This window comes from Anastrepha obliqua, chromosome 3, assembly GCF_027943255.1.
Source record: "Anastrepha obliqua isolate idAnaObli1 chromosome 3, idAnaObli1_1.0, whole genome shotgun sequence".
NCBI classification, from domain to species: Eukaryota; Metazoa; Arthropoda; class Insecta; order Diptera; family Tephritidae; genus Anastrepha; species Anastrepha obliqua.
This window is the reverse complement of record NC_072894.1, coordinates 58,389,833-58,404,372: the sequence shown is the minus strand read 5'-3', so window position 1 is coordinate 58,404,372 and position 14,540 is coordinate 58,389,833. Positions and strand designations below refer to the sequence as shown.

General features: G+C 35.0%; 1 protein-coding gene across 1 annotated transcript in view; it reads right to left on the bottom strand.

Annotated features, from left to right (window-relative positions):
* Positions 1–13,426, bottom strand: part of LOC129242022 (uncharacterized) — a 212,284-nt gene extending 198,858 nt beyond the window's left edge. Inside the window, exons 1-3 of the mRNA XM_054878584.1 lie at positions 13,354–13,426; positions 12,997–13,266; positions 10,610–10,694 (exon numbers count right to left, since the gene is read on the bottom strand). Of these exons, the coding sequence (XP_054734559.1) occupies positions 10,610–10,694; positions 12,997–13,266; positions 13,354–13,407 (409 nt within the window). The 5' untranslated portion in view covers positions 13,408–13,426. The remainder of the gene's footprint in view (positions 1–10,609; positions 10,695–12,996; positions 13,267–13,353) is intronic.
* Between the last annotated feature and the right edge of the window lie 1,114 nt (positions 13,427–14,540).

Here is a 14,540-nt window from a genome sequence, read left to right as displayed (position 1 = left end):
TAAGCCTGGTTATGTGAGATCAGCTGATTCCTTCAAAGTCGCTGAGTCAGTTAACAGTCTGATGTTGGCCACATCTTCTGAATTCTTTCCACCATATACCTCACTAATGCATGGCGACACACTTCACTTCTTTAAATAAAATACATTGATTTCAATTCAACATTTTTATAATTTATATTCAATTCTATGCGTAATAAGTATTTGTCTACTTTATTTCAAAATTCGATTATACAATAATTAAAGCTCTTAAATGTTGAAGGTACTTAGCTTAATTTGCTTATTGAAGTTTTATGCTCTAGAGAGATGAATTTACATATGTATGTCAATACATAAAAGTATACGAGTACTTATGCACAATATATATACGTATGTACATAAATGCGATGTTGCTTGAAGAATTAAAACATAATACATTCCTTTAAGTAAGATTTTAGTCTGAAAAATGATGAAGGGAATTAAACAAAGTTGAACAATTTTATCAGCATTTTTTTCTTTCCTAGCGAATCCTAATAACAACAAAGTAAATGGTGATCAATTTAAAAGTATGGGATTTTAAATTGAAATTCAAAGCTTTATTATTTTTATGTAGAACCATTTATGACATTTATCTTTTAAAGTAATCCCTTTCAAATGTATGGGATTTTAAATTGAAATTCAAAGCTTTATTATTTTTATGTAGAACCATTTATGACATTTATCTTTTAAAGTAATCCCTTTCAAATGTTGACCGCAATTGCGCCGTAAGTCGGAAATTTTCGAAAAGAGTACCTCGGTCAACAGAGAGCTCTACCTTGCCCAGCTATACCACGTGAATGAAGCTATGGGACCGAAAAGACCTGATCGACATGGTCAAACCATACTCCTTCACGACAACGCCAGATCCCATGTTACACAAGTCAGCAAAGCCGCACTCTGAGAGCTCGAATGGGAGGTCCTTCAGCATCCGCCGTATTCCCCCGACCGATTACCAACTTTTCCGCTCCCTTTCAAACCATATGAAGGGCGTTACCTTCGATAGGAGGTCCTTAAAAACTGACTCAACAAATTCTTTGACACCAAACCAGGCGATTTTTGACGGAACGGCATTAACAAATTGGTCGAGAGGCGGGAAGAGGTTGTAATCAGCACCGACGAATATATAATTGATTCACTTATTGATATAATTTTTTTTGTTTAAATAAAAGCCTTCGGTAAAATCGCTGCGAACTTATTTCCCAACCCAATATGTAGAAACGTATTAAAGCGAAAATAAAAACAAAGCAAACAAATACATAAAACAAAACATTGTAAACATGGAGGATGGCCTATATGGCTGGTGCAGTCGTGATTACTTACTGAGTAAATCCTAAAGTTTCTATGAAAACTGAAAGTAGAATCTAATAGCCTAGAAAGATGGTGGGGTTAATCGGGATTAACGACTTAGTTCGGAATTGTTTCAGGAATTCAGTGCAAAAAATGTGGATTAACTAGACTTAAATCTCATAATTTAAGTGGACCAGGAGGGTTGCCGAAAAATTATTGTTAATATCTATTGTGAACGAAAAATAATCAAACTTTAAAGAGAAATACAAGGAAGATTGGATGCAATGCTCGTTTGCAGTATCACGTTCGTTTAATATATATAATTGGCGCGTATACCCTTTTGGGGTGTTTGGCCGAGCTCCTCCTCCTATTTGTGGTGTGCGTCTTGATGTTGTTTCACAAATGGAGGGCCCTACAGTTTCAAGCCGACTCCGAACGACAGATATTTTTATGAGGAGCTTTTACATGGCAGAAATACACTCGGTGGCTTGCCATTACCTACCGAGGGGCGATAGTCAAAAGAAAATTTCACTACTTTCTGTAGTTGGAGTAGCAGCAAAAAACTTAGAATCCGCTGAAGCGCTACTTGCGAGATCATGTGTACTCCAACTTTATGTTTTCGCAACAATAACTTGTGTGCTGCAGCCTAAGAATAACATCGCGGAGAAAGTCGTTTAATGTTTTTAAGTAACTCAATTGAAACTCTTGAAATGAAAATGAAAACCGGCCAACTATTCAATTAAAAAAAAACATTTAGTAATACAAATACATAAACCAAGCGTAGAGAATGATTAAAATGATTCGACTGATAGTGTAGGTGCCAGAACTGTTAGGCATCAAACTATCAAAGTTAAGATTAATAAACCACGGATGACTAGATCACAGAATTGTGACAGAATGTAGTATACTACTTAATGTTTATTAGAATTAATTTTAGTTCATAGTTGAAACAGACTATGCCATGAAATTTGAAAAATATTTTGCTCGTAAAATTAAATTCGTCCCATAATAAAAGTGTGATTGAAAATTCATCATTACTTTAGGACAATGATTAAAGGCTTTATTTATATTATGTACAATATTGTATTTCATTATAATTTCTGCGGCTTTATTTTACATTATTTTTTTTTAAACAAAAATTATACATAAAATTATTTTTCCTAAAATTATTGAAAAAAGAAATACTTTAATAAAATTCGAAAATGTGTTTGATTTGTTTTGTTGCTATAGACACCAGTCTACAGAAAATCAAAAGAATTTTTATACATTTAATGCAGGTAACAGGTATCGTGTTAGAGCGAAACCGTGTTATAAGGAGGGCTACCTGCACTTCAATTATTCATTTACCATTTTGTAAGTCCTAAGAAAGTATGTCAGCTGCAGTTGAAATATTAAAACTTCAGATTATTCCGGTAAATATTTCTTTTTTTTCCAACACCAGACCGAAAAAATTGTTTCGACATAAATGAGTTTAAAGTTTGAGGTGTAGGAGCGCGCGGACAGCTCTCAATCTAGTTAATGGATTGTAGAAGCTATAATATAGATAATTTCCACATGAAAATTTCACAGTATATTTCTAAGATACTATACTTTCGAAATATTGATAAACCAAAAATTCAATTTTTTGAAATTTCTAGACCATTTCATTCCCCTTAATGCCCTCGCTGCCAACAAACGGCGATATTGCTCGGCTAAAGCACAACGAAAATAATACCTGATTTGGACTGATTTTCGCAGCGTGCTCTTATTTTGCGACACATGTGCAGCCTTTTTTCTTTAAGTCTTCCAGGTAAACTACAAATTTGCCGCTGAAGAGTTTTTGCGTATTCCTGGAAGGACTCTCCATTAGCCATTATATTTTATTGTGTGTTGCCACGGATTGTCGCCATCTTAATTGTTTTTGTCTAGCCGTATAAACCGTTATTGGGTTTTTCTATTTAATGGTTATAGGTTTATTTTATTTATTTATTTAAAATAAGATTAGCACAAAGTAATTTAAAACAAATTACATTTCCATAGAAATTTCAAAGACTAAAGAGCGGAATTCAAAAGAAGCTGCCTTTGAAAAAAAGACAGTAGTGACAGTATGAATAGCATTGAATTCACAAATAGATCGAGCAATAGGAGCATTCGATAGATAAATAGAAATGGTTCTTAAGATATATATAATCATTTAACAGAAGCGAGCTATGAAGAGGACGATCGGGTACATGATTTTATTTTTTTTTATTTTTTATTTATTTTATTCTTTCAAAGAAATGTGGACGATAATTTTAGGGCAAAGTTTGATAAACTATAGTAACAAGTGAAAAGCCTTTGAGTAATACTAATAAAAGCATTTGCATAGATTCAAAGAAATTCGCACAAATACAGATTGTCCATATCACTCTAAAGGTGCGTAACATCCAAAAAGCCTCTAATTACCAAAAAAAACGTGTAAATTATCTGCGTAAAATAAGAATTTAGCAAAAGGAAAATAGTGGCTTTTGGCGGGCGCACTCATCGCTTACCGGAAGTAAACTTAAATGTTGCATAAGAATTAAATAATATCCCGAATCGAGAAAAAATCAAACGGATATGTTTTTCTTTAGCCACAAAAATTTAGGTTTTACATACCACTTCCCTTTTTATTTTTCGCATTAATCTAAAGCAAACATTAGTTTCTCTAAGCTTTTTAGTGCAATTCCAGTAAAAGTATGTTTTTATACACATATGTATGAATGTACTAGCCATCAAAAAACTCCATCTTTTCAGATTATTCCGGATTCGTTAAAAGCAGCGAGTATTTAAAAACACCCCCCCATTTTTGCACCTCGTCATAACAAAAACCTTGCACCTCATTTTATATAATTTCTGTTTTTTGAATAACACTTTTTATGTACCTGACGGTTATGAAATAACAATTTTTTTGATGATGCGGAGTAACGAAGCAGAAACTTTAACAATTTTTTTGATCATGCGGAGTAACGAAGCAAAAACTTTAACAGTCATGTAAAAAAATTCCATCAAATGAATGAAATAACCCATATATTATATTAGTGTTGGTAAATAGGCGAGCGCAAAGATGCTGAGGTCGAAGTGCAAACGTCCCTTTGAAACATACGTATATACATAAATATAGTACATAAATTTATTCAGGCAGCCAATGCCAGGCACTCGCCACTCGCCACCAAGTATTTGCTTTTTTCAAATTTTAAACTTAAGCAAATGCATTACTTGTGTCTTCTACCTCATTTCAAATTCATTCATTCATATTTTCTGCGCCTCAACTTATTTGATTTTATGATTTTTCTTTGACGTTGTCTGACTTGGTTATGAGTCTTTTGCTTTTTTCTTATTTTTTGTTGAGTTACGCAGTTGCAGAAAAGCGATTCAGCATAAAAACTTTTCCCGTTAAAGTTAAATTTAAGTGAAAAAATTCTTTTCAACTTTATGCATTGTTTCAGATTAAGAATTTTTCATATATCTATACATACTTACCTATGTATGTACATACAGTGAGTATGCGCCCGTGTTTGTTTGCTTTGGTCGGGGCAAGCATCTGGCGCCGCCAACGCCACTACGTTAAATTGACTAACAGTTAAGTTGCATATTTCAGAATTTTTTTTTTCCTTTTTTTCCTTTCCTTTCCATAATATTTATTTTCCAAAAGTTTTTCAACAAGTCCACATTTTTATACATGTATATGTATGTATGTATGCATATGCATCTAAGCTAACTATAATACATACAAACATGCATGTGTGCATTAGGGTATCGCTTTTGTGAAGAAGAATAAAAATGCTCGAATTCTTGGTGAAATATACGGATAACCTGGAAACTTGGGTATGCATAGTGTTAGGTCAATAAAAAAATTTAGGCCTGGCTCACAGCTATTGAAATTCTGCAATTAATGTACTTTAGCTTTTGCCAAACTTTTCTTTTTCATTTTATATGCAAAAAATTGCTTTATCCTTAACTTTTATAAATCCTAAAGATTTTTGCCTTCTCAAAATATGTGACTAAAATGACACAAATTGGCACAATTTTCCTCAATCCCTAATGACTTGCAACAAACATTGTGCTTCATGTTGTTGTTAAGATACTGTTATATTCTTCTGTTAAAAAAAATCTATCCAAAGCGACAAAATCATGATGTTCTTTTTCTAAAAAATGATTGATTTCGCTGAGCTTTACGAACCGCTTTTCCATTTTTTCTCGTATTTGTATTTATTTTTTACTTTTCAGTAATTCAGAATGAGAATCCAAATATATCAGCAAAATGAGGCCACCCTAATGTACATATAGGTATGTGTATAAGTAACTATAAGTAGTTGGTGTATGAAAACTTTCCACTTCTTAAGAACTAAAAGCGATAAAAGTCTTCAACGGTTATAGGCAGTTTGTACTTATGAAATGCCGTCGAATGAAATGTCTGCTTTCATGCAAATGCTTATGAACTCTTTTATAAATTTCAGTATTTGTTTTTTCTTCATTTTATGATGGAAAGTACACTTTGGAAACAGTGGTTTTTTTCTTATTTATCTTTTATTTAGGGCTATGTTCTGTCCAAAAACAATATTTAACAATAAACGATTAATTATAAATAAATCTTAGAATAAATACAATTTACAAAACATAAATTGAAAATTTATATGCGTTTTATAATATAACCAATGGTCTTATTCGGATTTCGTGCCTGATGTCCAACATTCACGACATCTTCTAGGAGAACTTCCTGATGGGTTAATTGAAGAGGATCTTTCCAACATCGCTGATTACGCGAGTCTTTCTATGGGCATTCTTTTAACGTGTTTATTCCATTCAGTCCGGCGATTTCTACTCAATTTAGTTGCGTCCTAAATTTCACATATACGTCTTATACCGTCGTTGCTCTGGTGGTCAAGTCTGGAGGAGCCATCAAGTCTGCATTTTTGTTGTATACGCTACGTTGTAAGCGTTTCAAGCGGAGGTGTATGCTGTTCAAGAAGCGATGATCTTTGCTGTGGAAAACCGACGCAGAGGCAGATCTGTATGTGTCTGCGCGACAGTAAAGACAGCCCTGAAACCACTTCAAGGGTAGTTAAGTACTGCAAATGCCGGTTCAACTATGTCGGTAGACATAATATTCCGATTCTAACATGGGTCCCGGGAAATCGTGGGTAGCGAGGTAGGATGGACTCTGAGGCTAACTTCCTTGGTCCGGAGCCCGTTCTGCCACTCCCTTCTGCAGCCATCAAAGCCACGGTTAGCAAACGAGTTATGTAAGTCAACCCACAAGTGAGCTTGACAGGCTAAGAGAGGATGCAGATGAACAAAACTGATGTTACCTTCCAACCGACTGTCGCACAATCCTCCGGTCATTACGCAGAAGGGACTATAGGCAGCCGGTTGAACTGATGGCGGGCCCCTTTCTGTGGACGAAACACATGGAAAATATAGGCATCTCAGACAGGGTACTCTGCTCAGCTGTAGAGAGGAGGATGAGATGGCGAATCCCTTTCTGTGCGTCTGCCCGGTCTTCGCTTGAAGTCTTTGGTAATGATGTGCACAAGATCTACTTAGATTTCTTCGGTGGTCGTGTAGATTTTAAGAAAATTAAAAAGGGAACCCGAGTGCAGGGCAATGAACTTAAATGTCTCTGAATGCTGTACTTGCTAGCGTATCTGCTCGCGTCTCCACACTATACGCTGTAATGTGTCTGATGCATGTTTCGTAGACGCGGTGTGCTTATTTTCCATACCACATCACGTAAAAAGCCAAATAATTAGAAGGCTTTTATAGGCTGAACCCTAACTTCTTTTGCTATTAGATTTTGGATCTTTTGATGGATCTTGAACTTCTTGACCTGCTCCACACTTTACTATAAACAGCAAGCTTACATCTGAGAGAGTTTCTTGAAAATGTCAAGTATTTAGCCTTTGTTACCGATATTTTCAGCGTATATTTTTTTGCAGATTTCGCACAGCTCAAAAGCATTCGTTGTAAGTTATCTCATCTGCAGCTACCAACACAGTATCGTTGCGTAGCAAATTATTTTAAATTCTGTGTTTAATAATTTAGAACCATTCGCCTTTGTGTTTTTAATATCTGTTATTATTCCAGTGTTGAATGTGTTGAAAAGAATCAGACTACCACTATCTTCTCGTCCTACGACTGATGCAGTTTTTACTTTAATTAACTGCTTTTGGTTGCTCTAAATAAAGTTGAGTTGTCTGTATTTAAATCTTCTACTACTTGTGACCTCGGGAAACTTTACCCTGTCAAATGCTTGTGTTAGGTCGACAGCACATAAAAATGCTGAACTTCATGAAGAGTTGTAAGACAAAGCTTAACAGTGTTATTCCCCTATAGGTTTCGGGAATTTGTTTTTCGCTTTTTTTGAGAACTGTTGTATTTCTTAAAATGTTGTCAAATAAAAATGTGAGCTTAATAAGCTTTTATTCTCCGTTTTTTTTTGGTTTTCCGTGTTATAAGGTTGCCTCTATATCACAGATTGTTGTCTTAAACTGCTAAAAGCTGCCCATCATTTTTTAAGTGTTGCCTATTTTCAGGTATATGAATTGAAATTTAAAAAGGTCAAGCCAAGGAGCACCAGGAGCTTTGGTGGCTCCTAAAACACTCACGACAAAGACCCCATTGTATTTAAAGCTCTGGGAAGAGGGTAGATAGTCAAGGAGGGAAGGAGAAGAGTATCAGTGAAAGAGATAGGAAAGAATAGAGACAGAGATAGAGATAGTTAGTCCTGTGAAAATTTTCCAGATTCTTTGGCAAATCTGTAAATATCCTCCAGTTTTAGAAACCGAATATTACTCATTCTCATGACATCGGAACCCAAAACTCGTAGCCGTGCTCTAGCAAAGGCAGGACACTCACAGAAAAAATGCTCAGTGCTATCCGCTTCCTCCAAGCATGACAGGCACATTGGATTCTCAATGATTCCAATGGTGGTCATATGCTGACCCCATGCGTTGTGTCCTGTAATGATACCAACCATCAAGCAAACGTCTTTCCTTCTAAGTTTTAGTAGAAAGTTTGACAGTTTTCTGTTCGGACTTATCACAAAACACTTTCCAGTTCTACAGCGTTCTAGACCGGACCATCGCTCTTTATGTAGATTGCCTATATAATCGCTGATCCAATTCATGATTCCTGCGGTACTGATGCCGATTATTGGCTCTGGCCCTTGTGGGGGAACCGCTAATCCACGGTTGGTCAATTCATCGGCAATTTCGTTTCCTTGGACACCGGAGTGGTTTGCTTCGCGTTCTCCAGGGCCTTCAGTGCAGCCTGACTGTCACTGAAAACTCCAATCTGTTTCCCACTCCATCTCCTCTCGATTATCCATTCGGCTACTTTCAGGATGGCAAAAACTTCCCCTTGGAAAAGAGTTGCCGTTTCCTCGATAGCATTGTGATACTTATTACTATAGTTTAAGTACCATCCGGCTCCAGACCCTATTTCATTATTGGACCCATCGGTAAAGAAAATATCCGTCAAACCTCCCTGCATGCATTCTGGATTGCTCCATTGCTCACGCAATGGAAATCTGACATCAAATTTCTTTCCAAATGAAACTGTGGCAAAAACAGTGGATACTGCTCAGATAGCAACTTCAGGTAGATAATATTTAACTATTTTTTTACGAGGGCCAAAGATTTGTTTTCTCACCGGGAATAAAATAAAGCGCAAATCTTAGCTTGTTTTGCTGTTTTTTACAATTTTTACGTTTTTCCACCAAATATTCCAGGTAAATTGGTGACTGAGTTTAACTGTTTTGTCATAAATAAATTAATATCGAGTATATTTGACTAAAAATACATATAAAAGGTACTCACACCGATTTCTTTACTTTGTTTGTTTGTTAGTTGGCAGTTTGGTTTACTGTGAAAGGTCGCATTGCCCTATTTCTGTCGGTTTGGAAATGCTCTTTCGCACCAGCTGATTTATAGCAATTCAATTATATAGAATTATAATTTAAAATAAAGTACTAAAAATATCGAAATACAGACAAAAATCAAAACTTATTAGTCAGCTAATTAAATAGCGCAGCAGAGCAAGTTACTGTGATTGAAGGTAAATAAATTTGTGTATCTAAAATTCACATAACAGTGCATATTTTATATTCAATACGACAGAATTTTAAAATTAAAAAAGTTACTTAGCTACTTTTGATCCCTCCTGGCCATTAAATGTCAATTTTCAAACAGCTTATTGTTATTTTATTAACTACCGATCGGATTGCCAAGCTTGCAACCGTGGCGCAAAAACGAAATGCACGTAAAGCTGTCGAGTAATCAAGCAACAAGCTCGGTGTGACCACCCTTATATAGGAAATATCGTTCACTATGTATGTATGTATGGTATGTGATCTAAAGATCCTCCAATAACAAATACTGCATTTAAGTCAAGGAAATTCTACTCTGTGTATGTTTGAGATAGAAGAGTAAGAAAGAAAACAAAAACAAAATATCTGGCAAATCTTCATCTCACACGCAATGGAGTGGCGGTCTGACTCAACAATTTTCATAATTATGGCAACATTTTTGAACAGCAAAGTGTGCTTAATCTTCGAAGCGCCTAATGTCAAAATGAATGCTTTGCAACGCTGTAATACACAACTGTAGTAGCCAAGCATAAACTGGAAATCCGTATTCACCATTAAAACAAAAACCTTCGGAGAAGCGTAGTATGATGTCTGGTTAAAGGCCTAATATATAGATAAAACCTCATCAAACAAATTGTCGCTATTGACATTTCAATTCATTAAGATAAGAACACAGGCGGCCGCCGTAGCCGAATGGGTTGGTGCGTGATTACCATTCGTAATTCGCAGAGAGAACATTGGTTCGAGTCTCGGTGAAAGCAAAATTAATAAAAACATTTTTCTAATAGCGGTCGCCCCTCGGCAGGCAATGGCAAAACTCTGATTGTATTTTTGCCATGAAAAAGCTCCTCATAAAAATATCTGCCGTTCGGAGTTGACTTGAAACTGTAGGTCTCTCCATTTGTGGAACATCAAGACGCACACCACAAATAGGAGGAGGAGCTCGGTCAAACACCCAAAAAGGGTGTACGCGCCAATTATATAATATATATTATATATATAAGATAAGAACACGAATGTGACATAAATTTGGTTCGAAAACTCATCTGACTAAAATTTATAACACAATTTTTAAGTCCCCGTTCAGAGACTGATTTAACGCAAAATCGTGCTTGTTAACCGCGATTTTTTAAATCACAGAAATTTGCGGTTTATGAAGTATTGTTGTGATTGTACTGTTATTTCGCCTGCGGTATCTGAACAGGATAAAAAGACACAAACTCTTGGCAAAGTTGGCAATTTGACCGGTACTTGGCAAAGTAACAGTTAGCTGTTTGAGAATAGGCATTTGATAGTCAACGCGTAACTAAGTTTAAAATATTAAAAAGTGAGGAAAAGAAACTAAGTTATTTTTACAGTCAAACATTTGATATTTCAAGGATATCTTCTTCTTGTGAATGAAACGAAGCTACTTCCCAAGTGAGTCTGCTTGTGCGAAAAAGCATTACCAAACTAACAGAAATAAGTCAAAAAAAGTCGTTCACAAAAAAACACTTTTGACGAACCACCAACATAAAAACTACCAAGGCAACGAAGTTCGTGTTAATACCCTATTATTAAATTTTTTTTTTATAAATTTGGTGCCTGCGTAACGTATTATTTGGCAGTAATGATAGTCAAAGAGATTGCTATAGTGAAAATATATCCGCGGAAAAATTGGTTTCTCATACTCCAGCTATGTTTTTCGCAGTATATCTGCGTAGTAGGGTAATTTATTTCGGAGGATGGTCGAAAGCAAAGTAGGCATATGGTATACTTTTTACAGGCAAATTTTTATATCCGCGCAATTGGCCCAACGGTATTATATGCGTAATTTTGCTCACCTATCCGCTGTAGGCAGCAACATAAAAGAGTTGAGTAAGAAATAAATATATAAGTATACATATGTAAATGTATATGAGAATATAACCGACAAACTGTGTAGTACAGGTGGTCGGTATGGTGGAATACAACTTAAAATCATGTTTTTTATAGTTCCTGAACCGTCCAACTTTTTATGCTAAAAACTGACATACATGACGGACTAATCTATTGATAGCTTAACTATTTTTTTAGCGAGCATATTAACAAGGACATATATTTCTGCTTCAGAATTTTATTTGAATATATTTATATTTAAATAGTGACATTGTGTAGATACAAAGAATGGATATTTCCAGGCCAGCCTCTCTTTTAAAACACAAAAGTACGAGCAGGCAGCACAAAGTTTAAATTGTTTGTGATGATTTCGCTGTCTGATAAATCACCGGTTTGAACCTTTTTCAATTTTTATATGCAAATGTATTTGGAACAGGTAACAGCTGCACTAGTAACTTCATCATTTGTAAAAACCAAGTAGCTCGTTAGGTTTTTCCAGCGGGTTACTAGCTCTTATTTTCAAGAGTTTCAATCCTTTGTTGCTGCCGCATCATCGCTCGCCTACCTGCTAAAATTCGTGATAACTTTCTATTGTATGCAAAAACGTGTAAAAATGCATATAACAATCCAAAAGCGAACAGGCCTAATTAGCAGCTATGCGAGTAGTAGCAGAGCAACAGAAGCGAGAGTAGTAGCGGTAGCTGGAGCACACCTGAATAATTTTACAACTAGCGCTCTGGCCGACTCCAAGTTCTTTGCTACTACTACAACTACAGTGAGTACTTAACTTTTTTTGTCTGCTTGCTCTGAGCTAATAGCAGTAATGAAACGTAAGCATTTGCTGTCCACCAGCTTATATGTGTGCGTGTGGAGCGGAGTAAAGCAGTTGATCCTACGTTTCGTGCTACCTACTCTATTACTCATCTGCTCAAAATCAGATTAGTAGCGAGAGCAAAAATGAACAAAGAACGATAGATTACCAGGTTTGGTCAATCTGCTATGGTGAAAAACAAAATTGATGAAATTTTATTTTATTTATTATTTCGAATTTTTTTAATTATTTATATTTTTATTTTTTTTTCTGTATAAGTAACTAAAAAGAAAACTCTGACCAAAGTTGGTTATACAATCTGCATGTACACGTTCCAACTCACTGCCCATATAACCACTACCGCCGCCCACCAAAAATTAAAGCATTTCAATTTCAAAGGTAACCGTTGGACCAACATGCAAATCGGTTATACAACGGTTGGAGCAGCGTGTATACTTTGGTGACGTCAGCCAATCAGTTGATTCTGCCAAACTCACTAGGAGTATCTAAGTTTTCGCAGCTGCTCATTAGTTGACTACTACTTTTTGTATTCAGACTATGAAGAGGTCAGCTCTCCTCTTTCAGCAGAAAAGTTAGAAAATTTCCCACAGCCTTGAACAAACAAATTGCATTAAACTATAATCCCAATAATACCACTAGAATAGCATAATTTCAATTTTTGTCTACCCAATCAAAGCAATAACACTTTTTAATTAAAATAAAAAATAAATAAATAGAAAGCTTTTCGGAACGGCATTAATTTGCAATTAATAATTTATTTTTAATAATAGTTTCTTTGAAAAATACAATATATTTCTTGGCAACCAAGCATGGCTTGAAATTCTCACTCACAGGGTAAATTAATTAATAACTACCTTTGTTTTATATTTCGGGTTGTGTAGTATCGCGTTTGGTGTCTGATTTCTTGCATTATGTTTACGTACTCCTCATCTAAGCAAGAGTCACAATGTTTAATTGGCACGTTTGACCTTAATTCAATTTTCAATGAAAACATACATCTCTTCGGAGGCTTGCTTACATAATACATCCAGTATACGTATTCGTCCCCGAATATTATTAGCATTCTATCAAATTCACGACAATCAACCTTAAAAAGATTAGCATCGCCAGTAATTATGTTCCAACATGGGTAACTGAAAGTTATGGTACGGGGTAATTCCTTCATTTCATTGCCTATGGCTTTGGCCAGCTGTAAATAAAAATTATTTTAATATAGGTACTTTCATACGTGTGTATATGGATATATTCATATCTAAATATGGATATGTTTTCTTACGAAATTTCGCTCTCGTATATCCGGTAACCTTGGTGGTTTGTAGTGTTGTGTCATTGGGGTAGGAACGTGAGGCGGATCGCTACATGAATAAAAAATAGTTTTCACAATTTAATGATACATTTTGATTGAAAAGCGAAATTACAATAGACTTAAAATGTTCAACATATTTAAATATTGCATTGACAATATTTTTTGAATCATTTTAATGCTATCTTATGTATGTATTAGTAATATATTTTTGTGAGTACTTACTCGGGAGATTCTAAAGAAATGCGTAAAATAACCATTTCAAAGTGGCTTCTTGGCGCCATTTTTTCTGCAATACAAAATTGTTTAAATAATACAGAGCACGAGCTATTCTTTTCTTGAATGTACTTGAAGCACTAACTTAGAATAACCGAGTCCGCTGACTTTTATAGTGTGGCTGACGCGACTACCTGCGATAAAAACCAAAGATAATTCTTCTGCGAGTGTTTAAGGACGTTAGGTAGCCATATCCATAACTTAAGCCGCAACATTACAGTAATTGCCGATTCGTTATGCCATAACCATAAGCAGCTGATATTGAAATAGAATTAATGAAAACAACAATAACAAAGAAAGAGTACGTTCACATATCCAGAAAATTAATCTACCCGTTCACATATGGCAAATTACCTGAAAAATTGACAATCAGTTGTCAATACTGTTTTGAAAGGTTTTTCTTCATAGAAATTGCTTTGGTGGAATATTTTGAAGTTTTTGGTTTGCTTAATTTTTGCTAAAGATATGGAGAAAAGACAAGGGGAATGATTATCTAATTTAATTGTACAATTCGCTACTAGTAATAGACAGTTGCATTAAATCTATAAACGATGTCTACTGAGGTTGCAAAAATTTATGGCAGCAATATGCCTGCGAAATTCGATATTAGATTTTGTAATGAGCAATAATAGGCCAAAGCGTCTACTAGCACATGCTTTTTTTCTGCAAAATTAATGCATAGTTAATAATATTTAACACTAGAAAGACCAAAGCCGTCAATTTGACGGCATCTCGATTTCATTCTTAAATATTTTGCAAAATATGTTTTTGTTCATTTTCATATTTTATTACTTTTCCTAATTTGTCATTGTTTGCTCAAATAACTATAGAAAACTTTTAGTATATATGTGGTTTATGAAATTCCTTTAGAAATACCTAATAAG